Here is a 17269-nt window from a genome sequence, read left to right as displayed (position 1 = left end):
ATTAGGGAGGTAAAAAAAAGAACAATATGGGGATGAGGTAGTTGGATGGGCTATTTACAGATGGGCTATGTACAGGTGCAATGATCTGTGAGCAGCTCTGACAACTGATGCTTAAAGTTAGTGAGGGAGATATATATATATATATATAAATATATATATATATATTTTAACAGCTTTATTTAACTAGGTAGGCCAGTTGAGAACAAGTCCTCATTTACAACTGCGACCTGGCCAAGATAAAGTAAAGCAGTGTGACACAAACAACAACACAGAGTTACACATGGAATAAACAAACGTACAGTCAATAACACAATAGGAAAGTCTATATACTGTGTGCAAATGGCTTCAGTGATTTTTGCAGTTTGTTCCAGATATTGGCAGCAGAGAACTGGAAGGAAAGGTGGCCAAAGGAGGAATTGGCTTTGGGGGTGACCACTGAAATATACCTGCTGGAGCGCATGCTACGAGTGGGTGCTGCTATGGTGACCAGTGAGCTGTGATAAGACGGGGCTTTACCTAGCAGAGACTTGTAGATAACCTGTAGCCAGTGGGTTTGGCGACGAGTATGAAGCGAGGGCCAACCAACGAGAGCGTACAGGTCACAATGGTGGGTAGTGTATGGGGCTTTGGTGACAAAACGGATGGCACTGTGATTGACTGCATCCAGTTTGTTGAGTAGAGTGTTGGAGGCTATTTTATAGATGACATCACCGAAGTCGAGGATTGGTAGGATGGTCAGTTTTACGAGGGTATGTTTGGCAGCATGAGTGAAGGATGCTTTGTTGCGATATAGGAAGCCGATTCTAGATTTAATTTTGGATTGGAGATGCTTAATGTGAGTCTGGAAGGAGAGTTTACAGTCTAACCAGACACCTAGGTATTTGTAGTTGTCCACGTATTCTAAGTCAGAGCCGTCCAGAGTAGTGATGCTGGACGGACGGGCAGGTGCGGGCAGAGATCGGTTGAAGAGCATGCATTTAGTTTTATTTGCATTTAAGAGCAGTTGGAGGCCACGGAAGGAGAGTTGTATGGCATTGAAGCTCGTCTGGAGGTTAGTTAACACAGTGTCCAAAGAGGGGCCTGAAGAGATATGAAAGAGAGGTTGAACAGGCTAATAATAGGGGTTGCAACAATTGCGGGGGATCATTTTAAAAAGAGAGGGTCCAGATTGTCTAGCCCAGCTGATTTGTAGGGTCCAGATTTTGCAACTCTTTCAGAACATCAGCTATCTGGGTTTGGGTGAAGGAGAAATGGGGAGGCTTGGGCAAGTTGCTGTGGGGGGTGCACGGCTGTTGACCGGGGTAGGGGTAGCCAGGTGGAAAGCATGGCCAGCCGTAGAAAAATACTTATTGAAATTCTCAATTGTCGTGGATTTATCGGTGGTGACAGTGTTTCCTATCCTCAGTGCAGTGGGCAGCTGGGAGGAGGTGCTCTTATTCTCTATGGACTTACAGTGTCCCAGAACTTTTTGGAGTTTGTGCTACAGGATGCAAATTTCTGTTTGAAAAAGCTAGCCTTAGCTTTCCTAACTGCCTGTGTATTCTGGTTCCTAACTTCCCTTAAAAGTTGCATATCGCGGGGGCTAGTCGATGCTAATGCAGTACGCCACAGGATGTTTTTGTGCTGGTCAAGGGCAGTCAGGTCTGGAGTGAACAAAGGGCTATATCTGTTCCTGGTTCTACATTTTTTGAACGGGGCATGCTTATTTAAGATGGTGAGAAAAGCACTTTTAAAGAATAACCAGGCATCCTCTACTGACGGAATGAGGTCAATATCCTTCCAGGATACCCGGGCCAGGTCGATTAGAAAGGCCTGCTCGCTGAAGTGTTTTAGGGAGCGTTTGACAGTGATGAGGAGTGGTCGTTTGACCGCAGACCCATTACGGACGCAGGCAATGAGGCAGTGCAAGGTGAGATCCTGGTTGAAGACAGCAGAGGTGTATTTAGAGGGCAGGTTGGTCAGGATGATATCTATGAGGGTTGCCCGTGTTTACGGATTTGGGGTTGTACCTGGTAGGTTCATTGATAATTTATGTGCGATTGAGGGCATCTAGCTTAGATTGTAGGACGGCCGGGGTATTAAGCATGTCCCAGTTTAAGTCACCTAACAGTACGAGCTCTGAAGATAGATGGGAGGCAATCAATTTACATATGGTGTCCAGGGCACAGCTGGGGCTGAAGGTGGTCTATAACAAGCGGCAACGGTGAGAGACTTGTTTCTGGAAAGGTGGATTTTTAGAAGTAGACTCGAATTGTTTTGGTACAGACCTGGATAATATGACAGAACTCTGCAGGCTATCTCTGCAGTAGATTGCAACTCCGCCCCCTTTGGCAGTTCTATCTTGACGGAAAATGTTACAGTTAGGGATGGAAATATCATGAATTTTTGGTGGCCTTCCTAAGCCAGGATTCAGACACGGCTAGGACATCTGGATTGGAAGAGTGTGCTAAAACAGTGAATAAAACAAACTTAGGGAGGAGGCTTCTAATGTTAACATGCATGAAACCAAGGCTTTTAAGGTTACAGAAGTCAACAAATGAGAGCGCCTGGGGAATCAAATCAAATCAAATCAAATCATGGTTAGCAGATGTTAATGCGAGTGTAGCGAAATGCTTGTGCTTCTAGTTCCGACAATGCAGTAATAACCAACAGTAATCTAACCTAACAATTCCACAACTACTACCTTACACACATACACAAGTGTAAAGGGATAAGAATATGTACATAAAGATATATGAATGAGTGGTGGTACAGAACGGCATGGCAGATGCAGTAGATGGTATAGAGTACGGTATATACATATGAGATGAGTACTGTAGGGTATGTAAACATAAAGTGGCATAGTTTAAAGTGGCTAGTGGTACATGTATTACATAAAGATGGCAAGATGCAGTAGATGATATAGAGTACAGTATATACATATGAGATGGGTAATGTAGGGTATGTAAACATTGTATTAAGTGGCATTGTTTAAAGTGGCTAGTGGTACATTTTTACATAATTTCCATCAATTCCCATTTTTAAAGTGGCTGGAGTTGAGTCAGTATGTGGCACGGCCGCTAAATGTTAGTGTGGCTGTTTAACAGTCTGATGGCCTTGAGATAGAAGCTGTTTTTCAGTCTCTCGGTCCCTGCTTTGATGCACCTGTACTGACCTCGCCTTCTGGATGATAGCGGGGTGAACAGGCAGTGGCTTGGGTGGTTGTTGTCCTTGATGATCTTTATGGCCTTCCTGTGACATCGGGTGGTGTAGGTGTCCTGGAGGGCAGGTAGTTTGCCCTGGTGATGCGTTCTGCAGCCTCACTACCTCTGGAGAGCCTTACGGTTGTGGGCGGACAGTTGCCGTACCAGGCGGTGATACAGCCCGACAGGATGCTCTCGATTGTGCATCTTTAGAAGTTTGTGAGTGCTTTTGGTGACAAGCCGAATTTCTTCAGCCTCCTGAGGTTGAAGAGGCGCTGCTGCGCCTTCTTCACAACGCTGTCTGTGTGGGGGACCAATTCAGTTTGTCCGTGATGTGTACACCGAGGAACTTAAAACTTTCCACCTTCTCCACTACTGACCCGTCGATGTGGATAGGGGGGTGCTCCCTCTGCTGTTTCCTGAAGTCCACAATCATCTCCTTTGTTTTTGTTGACGTTGAGTGTGAGGTTATTTTCCTGACACCACACTCCGAGGGCCCTCACCTCCTCCCTGTAGGCCGTCTCGTCGTTGTTGGTAATCAAGCCTACCACTGTAGTGCATCCGCAAACTTGATGATTGAGTTGGAGCGTGCATGGCCACGCAGTCGTGGGTGAACAGGGAGTACAGGAGAGGGCTCAGAACGCACCCTTGTGGGGCCCCAGTGTTGAGGATCAGCGGGGTGGAGATGTTGTTACTACCCTCACCACCTGGGGCGGCCCGTCAGGAAGTCCAGGACCCAGTTGCACAGGGCGGGGTCGAGACCCAGGGTCTCAGCTTGATGACGAGTTTGGAGGGTACTATGGTGTTAAATGCTGAGCTGTAATCGATGAACAGCATTCTCACATGGGTATTCCTCTTGTCCAGATGGGTTAGGGCAGTGTGCAGTGTGGTTGCGATTGCGTCGTCTGTGGACCTATTGGGTCGGTAAGCAAATTGGAGTGGGTCTAGGGTGTCCGGTAGGGTGGAGGTGATATGGTCCTTGACTAGTCTCTCAAAGCACTTCATGATGACGGAAGTGAGTGCTACGGTGCGGTAGGCGTTTAGCTCAGTTACCTTAGCTTTCTTGGGAACAGGAACAATGGTGGCCCTCTTGAAGCATGTGGGAACAGCAGACTGGGATAAGGATTGATTGAATATGTCCGTAAACACACCAGCCAGCGGTTGCGCATGCTCTGAGGACGCGGCTGGGAATGCCGTCTGGGCCTGCAGCCTTGCGAGGTTAACACGTTTAAATGTTTTACTCACCTCGGCTGCAGTGAAGGAGAGCCCGCAGGTTTTGGTAGGGGGCCGTGTCAGTGGCACTGTATTGTCCTCAAAGCGGGCAAAAAAGTTGTTTAGCCTGTCTGGGAGCAAGACATCCTGGTCCGCGACGGGGCTGGTTTTCTTTTTGTAATCCGTGATTGACTGTAGACCCTGCCACATACCTCTTGTGTCTGAGCTGTTGAATTGCGACTCGATTTTGTCTCTGTACTGAGACTTAGCCTGTTTGATTGCCTTGCGGAGAGAATAGCTACACTGTTTGTATTCGGTCATGCTTCCGGTCACCTTGCCCTGGTTAAAAGCAGTGGTTCGCGCTTTCAGTTTCACGCGGATGCTGCCGTCAATCCACGGTTTCTGGTTTGGGAATGTTTTTATCGTTGCTGTGGGTACGACATCGTCAATGCACTTCCTAATGAACTCGCTCACCGAATCAGCATATTCGTCAATATTGTTGTTGGACGCGATGCGGAACATATTCCAATCCGCGTGATCGAAGCAGTCTTGAAGCGTGGATTCAGATTGGTCGGACCAGCGTTGAACAGACCTGAGCGCGGGAGCTTGTTGTTTGAGTTTCTGTTTGTAGGCTGGAATCAACAAAATGGAGTCGTGGTCAGCTTTTCCGAAAGGGGGGCGGGGGAGGGCCTTATAAGCGTCGCGGAAATTAGTATAACAATGGTCTAGGGTTTTTCCAGCCCTGGTAGCACAATCGATATGCTGATAGAATTTAGGGAGTTTTGTTTTAGATTAGCCTTGTTAAAATCCCCAGCTACGATGAATGCAGCCTCAGGGTGTGTGGTTTCCAGTTTACAAAGAGTCAGATAAAGTTCGTTCAGGGCCATCGATGTGTCTGCTTGGGGGGGAATATATACGGCTGTGATTATGATTGAAGAGAATTCCCTTGGTAGATAATGCGGTCGACATTTGATTGTGAGGAGTTCTAGATCAGGTGAACAGAATGACTGAGTTCCTGTGTGTTGTTATGATGATTACACCACTTCTCGTTAATCATAAGGCATACCCCCCGCCCCTCTTTCTTACCGGAAAGATGTTTGTTTCTGTCGGCGCGATGCATGAAGAAACCAGCTGGCTGCACCGACTCCGTTAGCGTCCCTTGAGTTAGCCATGTTTCCGTGAAGCAGAGCACGTTGCAATCCCTGATGTCTCTCTGGAATGCTACCCGTGCTCGGATTTCATCAACCTTATTGTCAAGAGACTGGACATTGGCGAGTAGTATGCTAGGGAGTGGAGCGCGATGTGCCCGTCTCCGAAGCCTGACCACGAGACCGCCTCGTTTGCCCCTTTTTCGGCGTCGCACAGGGTCGCCGGCTGGGATCAGATCCATTGTATTGGTGGAATGCAAAACACTGGATCCGTTTCGGGAAAGTCATATTCCTGGTAGGAACGATGATGAGTTGACGTTAATCGTATATTCAGTAGTTCTCCCGACTGTATGTAATGAAACCTAAGATTACCTGGGGTACCGATGTAAGAAATAACACGTAAAAAAACAAAATACTGCATATTTTCCAAGGAACGCGAAGCGAGGCGGCCATCTCTTTTCGGCGCCGGAAGTTATGGGAATGGGAGTGGAGCTAGGCACTGCAGGGCCTGGATTAACCTCTACATCACCAGGAGGAACAGAGGAGGAGTAGGATAAGGGTACGGCTAAAGGCTATAAGAACTGGTCGGTCGTCTAGTGTGTTCGGAACAGAGAGTAAAAGGAGCAGGTTTCGGGCGCGTAAGAATAGATTCAAGGCATAATGTACAGACAAGGGTATGGTAGGATGTGAATACAGTGGAGGTAAACCTAGGCATTGAGTGACGATGAGAGAGGTTTTGTCTCTAGAGACACCATTTAAATCAGGTGAAGTCACTGCATGTGTGGGAGGTGGAACAAAAAAGCTAGCTAAGGCATATTTAGCAGGGCTGGAGGCTAGACAGTGAAATAAGACAATAATCACTAACCAAAACAGCAATGGACAAGGCATATTGACATTAGGGAGAGGCATGAGTAGAGTGATCATAGGACCAGTGAGTAGCTAGGCGAGCTGGAGACACGGCGATTCAGACAGCTAGCGGGCCAGGGCTAGCAGGCTAGCAGAAGGGCCTTAGGGGGACGTCGTGACGGAAGAGTCTGTTGTAGCCCTCTCGGACGGTTACGTTGGAAAACCAGTCGTGATGATCGGCAGGGCTCTGTGGCAGTAAAGGCTCCGACAATTGGCAAAATAGGTATTGTAGCCCAAGAAAATGGCTGATGGACCTCTTCAGCTAACAGTCCGATATGCTCTAGACAGCTAGCGGGCCACGGCTAGCAGGCTAGTGGATGGGCCTTCAGGGGACGTCGCGACGGAGGAGCCTGTTGAAACCCCCTCGGGCGGATTACATCGGTAGACCAGTCGTGATGGATCGGCGGGGCTCCGTGTCGGCAGTAAAAGGGGTCCAGGCCAATTGGCAAAAAAGGTATTGTAGCCCAAGGAGTGGCTGATGGACCTCTTCAGCTAGCCGGGAGATGGGCCTAGCACGAGGCTAGTCCCATGCTAACTGGTGCTTGCATTGGGACAGAGATGTTAGCCAGGAGTAGCCACTCAGATAGCAGCTAGCTAGCTGCGATGATCCAGGTGGAAAGGTTCAGAGCTTGCGATAGGAATCTGGAGATGTGGAGATTTGGTGGAGAAAAAGCAGTCCGGTATGCTCTGGGTTGAATCGCGCTGTGCAGACTGGCAGGAGTTGACCGGGCAAAAGTTAGCTGATGACCGCTAGAAGTGGCTAACTGAATACTAGCTAGTTGCTAGTTAGCTGGCTAGCTTCTGTTGGGGGTTCCGGTTCTAAAGTATAGAAAATAGCAGATCCATACCACATTGGGTGAGGAGGGTTGCAGGAGAGTATGTTGAAATTGAGGTTAAAAATCCCCCAAAAATATATGAAATATATACAAAGAAAAAAAGATATATACACGGGACACGACAAGACGAAGACAAAGACATCTGAACTGCTGTGCAATCTTGGATTTACAGGATTCAGATCAGAGTGTAGAATGCAGTCAGTGGAATTAGCAAGGGAAGAAGTAATTAGCTAAGTCAGACAGGGGAGTTAGATTGAATGGTATTAGACATTACTGTAGATGGTTGATGCTTGAATTCGACAAGAGAAGCACTACGTTCTGTCATGTTTTCAGCTCAGAGAATTGCTGTATCAAGCAGAATTAGAGGGGACTCTCCATGATGAACAGGGATGTTAGTGGCCCTCTAGGAAACAGCAGTGACTGAAGGAGGGGGACCGGACAGGAGGCAGACTTAGAAGGGTCGCAGACACTGCAAAATGAGAGGGCCTTATGGGGGGCTTAAGGTTTCCCTTTCTTCCCAAGGAGCCTGAGGTGCAAGGAAGGGTACGGGCTGCAGGGGTTGGCCTCGCTAGTGTGCTGGGCAGTAAGTGGGAAGGGGACACTTTGACAGGGGTTCGCTGAAATATCTGTCAGGTGATGTGTGGTGGAAGGCGGGTGGTGAGGGGTGCGGTGTGGGAGAGTGTCGCAGAGACAATGTTATCATATTGCTAAGGCACACCGAACACCGATTGCAATGAACACAATAAATACGGTATGTCATATTCTCATTTCGTACGTATGCAGCTGCTCAAGGTAAACCATTTTGCAGCAGTGTAACACACTGCAAATGAAAGGACTACTACCTCTAGTTCAGCATTGATCCGCTCGTCGTGGTCTTCATCTTTAATCGCTGAGGCGGCGATGACGGGGGGAGTGGAGGCGGGGCGAGGGGTGTCAGACGGTGTCCTTCTCAGCTTGACCAGAGTCTTCGGGGCCTCTCCGTCTTCTGGCTCCAGCTTCTTAGAAAAACAAAACAGGGTTGTTTCACAACATCCGCCTAACTCAAAGTATCTTCATAACATCCGTACAGTACATCCAACAGCCTAACTCAAAGTATCTTCAGAAACATTCAGAATGTGCATTTTCATACTTTGAACCACAGGTGGCCGGTGACACCTTAATTGGGGAGGARGGGCTCATAGTAATGGCTGGAACAGAATACATGGAATGTATGTGCTTGATAAAATTCTATTCACTCCATTCCAGCCATTATCATGAGCCGTCTTCCACTCAGCAGCCTCCTGCGGTTTGCAGGTATATCTTTCCCAGCCATCTCTCTCTTACTGTACCTTCTTGGTGGTGACGGTCACTTCTCCAGTGCGATTGGTGGTGAGCCCATGGGCTGATGGGAAGCTGCGGCGAGGAGGGGGTGGAGGCGGCGACTTAGAGGGTTTCTCAGTGCGATACCTGGTTACGGTCATCTCCGCTACAACACACAATGGCATCATATCGTTATAGGACGGCTCAGTCGTAACTCAAACACAAATATAACAATGTGGATGTGGTATTCAGTCTCACCAGATCCGCGACGTGATCCCCCTTCCAGCTTCAGGGCAGTGATCTGGACCTTGTTGGGCTGGTGCTCAGTACTGGTAGTAGTGAGGATACTAGAGGTGGTGAAGGCATTGGTAGAGGTAGTGACAGGGGTGGTAAACTGAGGCTTGGGGTGGGGTTTGGGGGGCACCACGGGCTTGTTGATCTGCCTGGCAGCGAAGTCCAGGTCTGGGATGGCCTTCATCAGCTCAGCTTGCGTCTCCTCCAGCAGACGGTTGATGTCCTGGGCACTGAACTGGGTCAGACTGGCCCGCTTCTCCTCCCAGTCTCGCTCTGCAGCCTATGCCAACACACATATTTGTCAACCCAAATATTATTGTATATTTGAAATATATTGCGGCTTTCATGTACACAGATATACTATACATCTATACATTTTCCAGAAAATGGTCACACTGGTAAATGTACAGATTCCCCTGTAAATGTGTACATTTAGCAGTGTGAGGAGGAGGTTATATGAATAAACACCAGGAGGAATGTTCCTCACCAGTCTGACCTCCACGGACACTGATTTGTCAGCACCGCGGCGGCTCGGCAGTTCATCCAGGACCCGGCTTCTGTAGCTGGCTGTAGGGTGGAGATCCTGCTCAGGTCCCGAGGTGTCCGGGTCACTGCTTGATATGGGCATCCAGTTGGCAAGGCTGGCACTGCCACCCAGGTCATTGAGGCTGAGCGGTGGACTGGTCAGGATGTCGAGATCCGAGTTCTTTCCTGTGTCTTCAGTTCGCTTGGCTGACTGGCTGCAGATGTCGTCCTGGCCCTTCCACAGGCCCTCGGTCACTTTTCTGTACGTACAGGTGGTATACAATACACTAACAACACACACAGCATTGTCAGGGCCCTATTGCATCAAACCTAGTGACCAGCTTTCTGGGATCAGTCCAAAATATATATTTTTCATCTGCTCCAAAAAGTTTTTGTTATGAACTGTGCTTTCTCCTTGTACTGAAAGAGTATCATTTTCACTTATCTTGAAAACCAAGTCACCAGTTGAATGGAACCCTCGTAACGACGATGTTATAACAACATGTTTATATGACATAGTTGTTGTGTTGAACCATACCTTCGTAGTGTGGTCAGTGTATCGGTCATAGTGTTACAGCGTTTCAGCAGTGTGTCCAGTCTGTGTGGTTCCTCCTTCAGAAACTTGACAGCCTCCACCTCTACCCTCAACACCACCCGCATCTTACTCTGCAGACTGGGGAACTGGTCTGGAGGGAGGGAGGGAGGGAGGGAGGGAAAGAGAGACAGATACAGAGACAGAAGCACCATTAACTCAATGAGAGAGGGAAGGTGTATATTGCATATCCATGCTTGTGTGTAAAACATGCATGTAGTGTCTTTGTGTCTCCTGTCATGCTCCCTGCCGGGGCTTCCTGTACTTTCTGTCCCCTGTGGTTCTGCTACCACATGGAGAAAGATTTCAGGGTATTTAGATGCATAACCAGTCTGGTATCCCAAGTTGGTAAACAAGCCTCTCGTTCCACTGTGTGATTTTGTGCTATGATGCCAGACGTGACATCTGCATGTTTAGCACCTCTTCCTTAATGATTTTTTATTTTTTATTTTTTATTTAACCTTTATTTAACTAGGCAAGTCAGTTGAGAACAAGTTCTTATTTACAATGACGGCCTCCCGGGGAACAGTGGATTAACTGCCTTGTTCAGAGGCAGAACGACAGATTTTTACCTTGTCAGCTCGGGGATTCGATCCAGCAACCTTTCAGTTACTGGCCCAACGCTCTAACCACTAGGCTACCTGCTGCGATACACACTCATATTAGGCACGTACACCTGCCTAATCACTGTCAATGCAACAGATTTGGTCCTTGTGGCAATTATCTAGTAAGCTAATTATATGAGGGGTTAATTTTATTCCATCCAATCATTGCCTTACTGTTGTATCTTCCTGTATCATTATCCCCTATTGATATCCTTACTCTTGAGCTCTGTGAGGGTCTCTCCCAAAGACCTGAGCTCCATGCTCTTCTGCTCCACATCCTGCTCTGTCACCAGGCCATGGTTGACTGAKGAGTTCCTCTGGAGTTCCTCCACTGACTTCTCCAGATCACTGTGAAGACCAAAATCAGTTGCCACTTGTCTTGTAGCCATGTTATGCAGGCACTGCATGGTTCCAGATCAACACTAAATATACCATTCAGCTTTTTACTATCTGAATCAGTCCGCGTTATTTCTCCATTCACACTGACCCTAGCTTGAGCCTGACTTAAAGGCTGAACTCACTGCAGCTGCTGGATGAGCAGCTCTTCCTGGTTGAGGTACTTGAGTCTCTCCTCCTCCACTAAGAGACGCTGCCTCTGCAGAGGGTCCTCCTGGGTCCGCATGGCATCCAGCATCATCAGGCTCAGCTCCGACTCTGTCTGCCTCAGCAGGGACTGCACCGAGTCCTGGTTCTCCAACTGAGAGGGGAGGCATGGACAGATACAAAGACATGTTATTTGGACGCACACACAATACGTCAAACAAGCATAAGTCAAACATGCACAACGACAAGTCAACACACACAAAACGACAAGTCTACACACACAAAACATGAGACACACACACAGACCAAAAGGCAGGCCAAATGCAAAATTACACACACACACAGTTTTGTATTGCTATCCTTGTGGGGACCAAAGAATTGATTCCCATCCAAAATCCTATTTTCCCTAACCCCTAAGCCTAAATCTAACACTAACCCTAACCTTAACCCTTAACCATAACCCTAACCTTAACCCTAAACCTAACCTTAACCCGAAACCCCTAACCCTAAACCTAACCTTAACCTTAACCCCAAACCCCTAACCTTAACCCTAACCCTAACCCTAAACCTAACCTTAACCCTAAACCTAACCTTAACCCCAAACCCTTAACCTTAACCCTAAAACTATACCTACCCCTAACTCCTAACCCTAAACCTAACCTAACCCTTAAGCCAAAAATAGCATTTTTCCTTGATGCGATCGGCAAAATGTCCCCACTTGTCCAAATAGTCCTTGTTTTACAATCCTCGTGAGGAAATCTGGTACCCACAACGATAGTTAAACAAAAACACAAAAACACACACAATCTACACATTGATATGTAAAAACATCTGAAAACAACTAGAGCCTTGAGGAATGTGTGTGTGTGTGTGTGTACGGCCATACCGTTCTCTGGAGCTCACCTGGATGTCGCGCAGTTGGGACAGCTGTATGCGCAGCTTGCTGGTGTTCTGCTGCAGGCCATGCAGGTGGTTCTGCATCTGCAGCCGCGACACCGTCAGTGACTGGGCGGACCCTGTGGGCGGTGGCGGCATCAGGGCCAACGGAGCCGATGGCGTCAGAGCTGGCCAATCAGAAAACACGATTAGGGTCTCGTGAATGTGCATTCRGCTGTCACGGAAGCCAATTATATCYTCCATCGTAAAAGGGGGGAGGATTTACACGATTATACATAGGTGTAATGATGATTGACAGAGTGGGGAAGGTTTTAAGGACACACAAAGCTGTATTTCTTTACATACATCTAGATTTCAGGGGTAACAACAGCAAGCCCGGAGCAAGCAAGTCTTTGACGCTTAAGTTGAAATGACACAAGGGGCCATTGAAATGACAGTGAATAAACGGCTTTGTTTATATGGCATTTTCTCAGGCARATTTTCTCATGCATAACAAAACAAAGGGACTGGTTTGATAAGACTAAGGTACACACAAACTTGGAGTTCACCCAAACTACAAAATCACATATTGCTTTACATTGAAAATAATCAAATTGCTTTGAAAATAGTCCAAATAAGACCATTAGCATTGATAACTTCCCAGGCAAATAGATTTTGTAATTTAGGTGAACTAGCTTGGCACAACTAATTCTTGAAGAACGCCTTGTTTTGGGGGAGGGCTTGTCACAGTTCCAGTGTGTGTCCAAGTGCATTGTCTAACTAAAAGCTTGCCTTTTAATACCTGTCTGGATGAAAAAGGTAAAGGCCTACTTTCATCCGAKAACATAAAATCCCCTTTACACAGAAGACTTCCAGCAATTAACCATCTTTCTGCAGGTCTGTGTGAATGGTATCAGGAGTAGGAATACATATTGATCGACCCAAAGCACCAACTATGCATACAAAGAAACCTAACCACACCACTACTGATGATAACAAGTCAATCTAAATGACACTCCAGCAGGAACAGTAGGGASTTTTGAGCCCAGTCCTGAATCCAGACACTGAACACAGACATAAAGAATAAGAGAATCAAAACAGAATCCTCACAAGACTCAAAGTGCATCACACGAGAGACATCAACTGTAAGGGAAGGAATTTGTCCTAGAGACACAGAGGGAGGGAAAAGACGAGGACTTTGGACAAGAAGATACCTTTCTTTTTTTTTAACCGTCCAGCTAAAATAAGGCACAAGAAGCATGGCAKACATTACTAACAAAAGCGAATACACACTTTAGTCACATGAGCAGTTCAGCTACAGATCATTTACGATGCTCTGCAAGCCTTACCCTTTATATTGCCAAGTCAATGGGACACAGGGAAAGTGAATGTATATTTGTTCTGTTTTCAGTTGATACTTACTGTCTGTTCCCGAGCAGTCACTGGACGTCTCAATCTTATCCCTGAAAAAGACGAAATAAGTTAAAGGTCCCCACTCTCTGTGTGTGTGTGTGTAAAAGAGAGAGTGTTCTCACCTGGTGCTCACCCTGGATGTCTGCGCAGCTGGACAGTTGTTTGCGCAGCTCGCTGGTGTTCTGCTGCAGGCCATGCAGGTGATCCTGCAACTCGTGGGTCATCTCGATGCGGTCGTCACGGGGGGGAGAGCGCTGAGGATGTGGGGGGCGGCGTGGAGGGAGGTTCAATGGGATGGGAGGCGGGAAGTGGGATAGCGGCGAGGAGCACTGGACGAGGTGGGGGTGCAATGGGAGGTTCAGACGGAGAGGCGGAGTGAGCGGGATGGGATCGCGAAGGAGCTGTGAGCGTGTCTGATGTGCGGCGGCGGGTGCGAGACCTGCACGAGACGAAGTCGGATCAGGGGTCTCACCACGGGTCGCATTCTACTGCCTTCCGTAGCCATTATACTCATCCAACGCTAACGTGGGGAGCGGACGACAGGATTATTTCACAGGTGTTACAGGTGATTGACAGAATGGGAAGGTTACCAGGAACACCAGAGCATATCCGAAGCTGTATTTTCCTTTACATACATTTAAAATTCCAGGGGCCAGACAGACAGCAAGCATTCCACAACAGAAGCTACGAGCGATCAAGTCTTTGACGCTTGTGGTTGAACTGGCACCATGGTCCTTGAAATGGACCAATGACATGAATAGCTTTGGGCTATATGGCAATTTCCTCAGGGAGTTTTCTCATGCATAACAAAATAACGACTTAAGTACTCACACACTTGGGAGTTAGCGAACCTCCAAATCTCATTATTGCTATGACATGGAAATAACTGAATTTTGGCCTTTGAAAATACCCCATTACATTGAGTATTAGCATTGAATTATTTAGCATTGATTTTCGCATTGATAGGCCATTAGCATTGGAGTTGAGCGCGCAGGGCAAAGAAATGTCAACTTTCGCTCTTGTAATTTAGGGTGACTATTCTTCAGAGGAGGTATGGTTAACAACACAAGGGTGTAAAGAAGTGAGCAATTTGAACGGAGGAGCTGCCAGGAGCGTACGGCGAGTCATGGCTGCTCAATCGTCTGACTTCCCTGGAGATCTCTAACTTTGCACTCGGGAACCAGAAGAAAGTTGGGGCTGCGACAACTCATTGTAGAGATGAACACCCTTGTTCTGGGGGAGGGCATGTGAACACGTTAACTGTGCATTTCTAGGTTCAAATTCTAACTAAAGCGCCTTTAATACCTGTCTGGATGAAAAAGGTAAGGCCTACTTTTCATGACACGCAAATCCCCTTTCAACAGAGGACTTCCGCAATTAACCTTTTTCTGCAGGTCTGTGTGGCGGTTCAGGACATAGAAAATAATCTGATCCAAACCACATCAACAGAACTAACATACCACCGCCTATGATCAACAACCCAACGCAACTAAATGACACTCCAGCAGAAACAGTAGGACTTTTGAGCCCGTCCTGAATCCAGAACTGAACACAGACATAAGAAAAGAGAATCAAAACAGAATCCCACAAAAACTCAAAGTGCATCAACGAGAGACATCAACTATAGGGAAGGAATTTGCCTAGAGACACAAGGGGAAAAGACGAAGAGACTTCAGCAAGATACCTTTCTTTTTTTTAACCGTCCAGCTAAAATAAGGCACAAGAAGCATGGCACCAGTGTACGTAGCATCCAGCAAACACCACTTGATGGTTCTTCGTGCACGGGTCCCACCACCTGAGTAACTCACACTCACCGGCTAAGCCAGCTAGCTACAGAACATTTACAATTGCTACGCCGAATGGATCCATTGTTATGTATATTGGCCATGCTCTGCAACCCTAACCCTTTACTCTTTTACTATTGTAAATGCTCTGCAACCCTAACCCTTACTCTTTATCCTGCAGATGCTCTGTCACTCTAACCCTTCCTCTTTATATGTAATGGCTCTGCACTCTACCCTTGACCTTTTTACTGCAATGCTCTGCATACCCTACCTTACTCTCTTATATTGCCAATGCTCCTGGCAACCCCTAACCCTTACTCCTTTATATTGTATAATGCCTCCTGCACACCCTAACCGCTTACTCTTATACTCGCAATGCTCTGCCAACCCTTAACTCTTTATACCTTGCACATGCTCTGCAAAACTCTAACCCTTACTCTTTATATGCGATGCTCTGCCACCCTAACCTTAACTCTTATACTGCAATGCTCTGCAACCCCTACCCTTACTCTTTATATTGTAATGCTCTGGCAACCTAACCTTACTCTTAATACTGCAATGCTCTGCTTATACCCTTACTCTTTATACGCAAAGGCTCGCAACCCTAACCCTTACGTCTTTATACTGCACATGCCTCTGCAGCCCTTCTCTTTATACTCGCAAGATGCTCTGCAACCTAACCCTGCTACTTTTATAAATTGCAATGCTCTGCCAACCCTAACCCTTCTCTTTATATTGCCAGTTCAATGGAACCAGGAAAAGTCAATGTAATTTGTTTTCAGGGGTATCCTGATTTGATAACTTCTGTCTGTCTCAGAGCAAGTAATTGGCCGTCTCAATCCTTGTCCCTGGGAAAGACAAAATAACTTTAGGTTCCCACTCACCGTGTGTACTGTTATGTACTGATGTACTGTATGTACTGTATGTACTGAATGTACTGTATTGTACTGTATGTACTGTATGTACTGAATGAACTGCTTGTACTTGGTAATCATGTACTGGTTATGTACTGTATGTACTGTATGTACTTGAATGTACTGTATGGTATGTCTGTACTGTATTACTGATGTACTGTAATGTACTGAATTGCACTGAAATGGTACTGTATGTACTGTATGTACTGAGGAGCTGAACTGGTACTGTATGTACTGTAATGTACTGTATGTTACTGAAATATACTGAATGTACTGTATGGTCTGTATGTACTGAATGTACTGACTGTACTGAATGTAGTATGGTTACTCGACCTGTACTGAAATGTACGTACGTACTGGGTTCAATGTATCGATGTCTGCCTGTACTGCATGTACTGAATGTGGCTGAATGTGACTGTAATGTACTGATGTTTCTGTACCTGAATGTCTTGTCTGTACTGAATGACGTGTATGTTGCTGTATGTGCTGAATGTACTGAATGTACTGTATGTACTGTCATGTACTGAATGTACTGTATGTCTGAAGTACTGAATGTACTGAGATGTACTGTAATGTACTGTATGTACTGGAATGCTACTGGTATTGTACTGAATGTACTGAATGTACTGAATGTACTGAATGTGCTGTATGTGCGTATGTGCTGAATGTCCTGAATGTACTGCTATGTACTGTATGTACTGAATGTGACTGGTATGTACGAATGTACTGTATGTACGTGAATGTACTGGTAGTGTACTGTCTGTACTCTGTCTGTACTGAAATGTACTGTAATGTGCTGTATGTGCTGAATGTGCTGACATGCACTGTATGTACTGTATGTACTGTAGTTAACTGAATGTAACTCGTATGTACTGATGTACTGAATGTACTTATGTACTGCATGTCTGCATGTACTTAGCATGTACGTGCATGTACTGGTAGTGTGTGTGTGTGTGTGGTGCTGTGTGTGTGTGTGTGTGGTGTGGTGTGTGTGTGTGTGTGGTGTGTGTGTGTGTCCCGTGCGTCGTGTCGTGCGTGCGTGCGTTGGCGTCGTGCGGCGCCGCGCTGCGCAGGACCGTCAGTGTGATTGCTAAACAGTAAGGATCTTCCTCACTGTCTGTCCCCACATACCGGGCTTTA

General features: G+C 46.7%; 1 protein-coding gene across 1 annotated transcript in view; it reads right to left on the bottom strand.

Moving 5' to 3' along the window:
• LOC111977589 (SRC kinase signaling inhibitor 1-like) overlaps positions 1 to 17269 on the bottom strand; it is an 83538-nt gene that overhangs the window by 13541 nt on the left and 52728 nt on the right. Inside the window, exons 11-20 of the mRNA XM_070448298.1 lie at positions 13441 to 13481; positions 13233 to 13256; positions 12046 to 12206; positions 11121 to 11296; positions 10817 to 10947; positions 9941 to 10088; positions 9365 to 9689; positions 8842 to 9157; positions 8613 to 8749; positions 8127 to 8282 (exon numbers count right to left, since the gene is read on the bottom strand). Coding sequence (XP_070304399.1) covers positions 8127 to 8282; positions 8613 to 8749; positions 8842 to 9157; positions 9365 to 9689; positions 9941 to 10088; positions 10817 to 10947; positions 11121 to 11296; positions 12046 to 12206; positions 13233 to 13256; positions 13441 to 13481 — 1615 coding nt within the window. The remainder of the gene's footprint in view (positions 1 to 8126; positions 8283 to 8612; positions 8750 to 8841; positions 9158 to 9364; positions 9690 to 9940; positions 10089 to 10816; positions 10948 to 11120; positions 11297 to 12045; positions 12207 to 13232; positions 13257 to 13440; positions 13482 to 17269) is intronic.

The sequence above is a fragment of the Salvelinus sp. IW2-2015 genome, linkage group LG18 (assembly GCF_002910315.2).
Source record: "Salvelinus sp. IW2-2015 linkage group LG18, ASM291031v2, whole genome shotgun sequence".
Taxonomy (NCBI): Eukaryota; Metazoa; Chordata; class Actinopteri; order Salmoniformes; family Salmonidae; genus Salvelinus; species Salvelinus sp. IW2-2015.
Note: the sequence above shows the minus strand (reverse complement) of the source record. Positions and strands in the feature narration are given on the sequence as shown.